The sequence below is a fragment of the Aedes aegypti genome, chromosome 1, assembly GCF_002204515.2.
Source record: "Aedes aegypti strain LVP_AGWG chromosome 1, AaegL5.0 Primary Assembly, whole genome shotgun sequence".
Lineage (NCBI taxonomy): Eukaryota > Metazoa > Arthropoda > Insecta > Diptera > Culicidae > Aedes > Aedes aegypti.
Window position 1 is genome coordinate 82,747,142 of NC_035107.1, and position 3,852 is coordinate 82,750,993.

At 46.1% G+C, this 3,852-nt stretch overlaps 1 protein-coding gene across 1 annotated transcript; it reads left to right on the forward strand.

Annotated features, from left to right (window-relative positions):
• The first annotated feature begins 1,657 nt into the window (after nucleotides 1-1,657).
• LOC5570453 (achaete-scute complex protein T3) lies at nucleotides 1,658-3,470 on the forward strand. The gene is made up of 2 exons (XM_001659100.2): nucleotides 1,658-2,802; nucleotides 2,900-3,470. The coding sequence occupies exon 1, from the start codon at nucleotides 1,907-1,909 to the stop codon at nucleotides 2,774-2,776; it is 870 nt and encodes a 289-aa protein (XP_001659150.2). The 5' UTR covers nucleotides 1,658-1,906; the 3' UTR covers nucleotides 2,777-2,802; nucleotides 2,900-3,470.
• Nucleotides 3,471-3,852: the final 382 nt, after the last annotated feature.

Sequence of the window (3,852 nt, forward strand, 5' to 3'; positions counted from 1 at the left end):
ACCATTTTACCATTGAATACCATATACTGAATATGATTCAGAATAAAATAGGCATTGGCCGTTTTCCCATTTAGAATGATCAACTTACGAAGCTTGGATCTCAAATTATTATGCTCCGATTTACCTAAAATTATCACTACAGCTTGGATATAGCATTAAGCTTTCTGAACTAAAAATTTAGGTTTCTTCGTAAACGAAGATTTACGTTATCACAAAACTGAAGTCTCTACAAATATTATCATCAAATTAAAAATTTGAAATAATTTTTGAAAGGAGATATAAGGAGCAGTCCGACCGCAAACTTTTTCTATTTGATAAAACAAATAAGTTAGTGGAATGAAATTTTTCAGTAAAATTGATTTTTTTTCGATATAGTTACGTACAAATTGAATTCATGCACATTTAACCTTCAAAGGCTAAATTTTTTTTTTTATTCATGTTTCATAGTTTGCAAAAACACCCATTTGTATTACTTGTGAAAATTTTACATTCGCATATTCAACTATACCTTGAAACATCCAGCGATAATCAATTTCAGGAAAAAAGAGCGATCGAGCATAAAATCAATTCAATGTCAGAAGTCATACTCAACATTCTTCGCAAACGAAAAATTACGTTCAACTTGCTGCGACAGAGCACCTAGCTCAAAATTCCTCCACACACAGCATCCTCGATGAAGGTGCACGTGCAACTGACTGAACTCTCTCAAAAGATCTTCTCTGCATCTTTTACTTCAGCTTCAGCCGCAGCCTCCAAAATTCCCATTCAAAACAAATCCACCGGGTCTCGATACTCTCATTCTCGTCCCTTTACGCACCATCTTTCGTATCATCATTGCCATCATTCCGAAACAGTCATCGTCATCGTCATTAATCATCATCATTGTCATCGTCATCATCGTCATCACTACCATCATCATCATCATCCCAAAAGGAATCACTTCGAATAAGAAGCAACACGATATCAAATTTCGGACCATCCGCCTTCACCTCCTCAGATTTTCTCTCGTCCCTTTTCTCCGATGTGTGTATTCCACCTTTTCCCACTATAGGGTGCCTGCAGCCCCGAAGCCGGGTAAGAACCATCAGCGGCGGCAGCACGCCAATAAGAAGACGGATCGGATCCGAATTTTGCTTTCGCGTCCTCATCGTCGTGCGACTCCGGCAGCGGCAGCGCGCGCGACTCCGACCCGAAGAAGCATCTGCAACGTGTTTTCGTCGTCTCCCCTGCAGCAAATCCCCGCTCGCTTCGTGTCATCCACCCGCTGCTGCTGTTTCTGTTTCGCTCGCTCGCCTGCGATTCTCGGGGCGATCAACGCAACATAAAAGCAGTCGATGGCGAGGACGGGTGTGTTGGTGCGCGCGCGCCTGTGTGGAGAAAGATTGGTGAGGCGAGGGGGACAGCTGAGCTTGAGCCATGCGACTGCTCTGGCGGCACGCGTCCCTGCGCCGTTCGGGCTCAAGTCTGACGCTTAGTTCGGCTGAGCCGAATGTTAAGCGAGGTGAGAGCGAGAGAGCGACCATCGGAGAGAGTTTATGATTATGCTTTGATCGAATGGTTGGTTGATGTGATGGGATGTGGATGGTTGAGGGTGGATGACGACGGGCGGTGATCCTGCTACACATGTGCGGAAGGACCTGCGCGAATGAGAGAACTGAAGGAGCAGGCGAGAGAGTGTTGGTGGAGGTCCCTTCGGAGCAGGTACCTTCGGGAGTGCGTGCTTACAAAATGCAAGGGCTTAGGACGAAAAGGTACCATTTCGGGAGCAGCTTTCGTTACGGAAACATCTGGAAAAGCAGTGTGCGACAGAAGCAAGTTGCTTACCGGTGCAAGTGTTTGAAAAGTGTGGGAAGAGACCAGTGATCAAAGGACTTTACGTGCACAACAGTGTTAAGTGAATTATCAGATGGCTGCGGTGATGAGAAGCATGGCCCTGGGTCAGAACATACATAATATTCTGCCGAATAACTGCATTTTGGTGCAGCAGCATAAACCGATCAATCATCATGGGAAGCGACCGATTGCGCCTGCTCCTATGATGGTAACCAGTCTGCCACAAGGAGTTGGATTAAAGTGCAAAACAGGAGCTAGTGCAGCGAAGAAATATGCTTACTGTGGATTGCCGTACGCGCCGACTCCTCAGCAAGCAGCTTCCGTCCAGCGAAGAAATGCCCGAGAGCGCAACCGTGTGAAGCAAGTGAACAATGGATTCGCAAACCTGCGCCAACATATTCCACCGACAGTGGTGACGGCCTTGTCTAACGGAGGTCGTGGAGCTAGCAAGAAGCTTAGCAAAGTGGATACTCTCCGTATGGCCGTAGAGTACATTCGTAGTCTACAGAAGATGCTGGACGAGAACAGCGAGAACACTCAAAAGAGTTTGAGCCAGATGTCTTCCTCGAGCTCATACTATGGAACCATGTCGGAGTCTTCGACTGCTTCTTCGCCAGCTCCGTCGCACATTTCGGAGAACTCCTACTCGCAATCCGGAGGACCAATCTTCAAACACGAACCTTACGATATCTACGTCGACCCGTCTACCTCGCCTGCTCCTTCGTATACTTCGGAGCATCCACAACAGCAGCACCTCCAGACATTGATCCCAGGAATGACCAGCCTCAGTCCCAGTGGAAACAACAACTACATTCACGCCATGGGAACCCACCAAGTGTACAAGTCGGAAATCTACCGCGAGTACGAGGAGGAGCTGAGTCCTCAAAATCCAGAGGACGAGGAGCTCCTCGACGCCATCACCTGGTGGCAGCAACAGCAGTGATCTCCTAATCGATTAATTACTCTGAGGTTAGTATCAATTCCCGGATGAGTTTCCAAACCCCAACATCATTCAAATTTTCACAGATATCTAATGCCATTTTCGTTTCGTTTTCCCTCATTACAGACAAACCAAAAAGAATGCGTCTTCTTGCCGAAGTTACGTACTCCCGAGAGCTCCGCGGCCGAGCTGAGTCAACGCGCTTACGAGCGAATCCCTGTGCATCTGCGTCCAGTTGAGTCAACCTGAAAAGTTGTCACTTCAACGAGGGAATCCTTCGAGTCGCGCACTGCTGCCGCCGCCGGGCACTCCCCCTGAGAACAAACAGACTGTACTACCCGAAACTCTCTCAAATACTGCCAGTAATTGCCGTAGTAGTAACAGATAACTAACAAACCGCCAATCTAGTCAAAACGGTTTCTCCTCCTAGCGTTTAGCGAATAGTGTGTAATTAGCGTCGGACTTTTCGGGCATGATTGATGATCCTCCCGATGTTTTGTTGAAATTGTTATAATTCCTGCGAAATCATCGCATCTATCTAGAGCTTAAGGCGACAACGGCAAACCAGTGACTACTAGTTTTTTATTGTATTCCTATGATTCTCTTTTAGATGTTAAGTTTGCAACCAATTCGTAGCCATTTAAGCACAAGGTTATGTTTAGGGAGTTTGAAAAGAAAAATATACAAAACCATTCGAAAACTGAAAATTCAACCTTGACTTTCGAAACCATCATTAAACAGAGAAGAATCCCTGTCCCAGTGTCCCAGGTGCGGGTGGTGTGGTGCAATTTGAATTTTATTGAACCTGTGTGGATTTGGGCTCCCGACTGTGGCAATTCTAAGGAAATCGCAAGAAGGTCGGTCTCCTTATGCACAAGTGGTTCTTCCTCTCCGCTTTGCGCTTGTTCTGCGTGGCTCTTTCCTTTCCCTCTTTGCTGCTTGTCCTCCTTCGCATATCGTGCGGTGAGGATGGAATCTTATTTGGAACAAAGTAAAAAATCTTTTTATGAGCTCGATGGCATCAGATGAAAGGAGGATGAAGGAGGATATTTTTACAATCTTCAGATGGGACAAAAAAT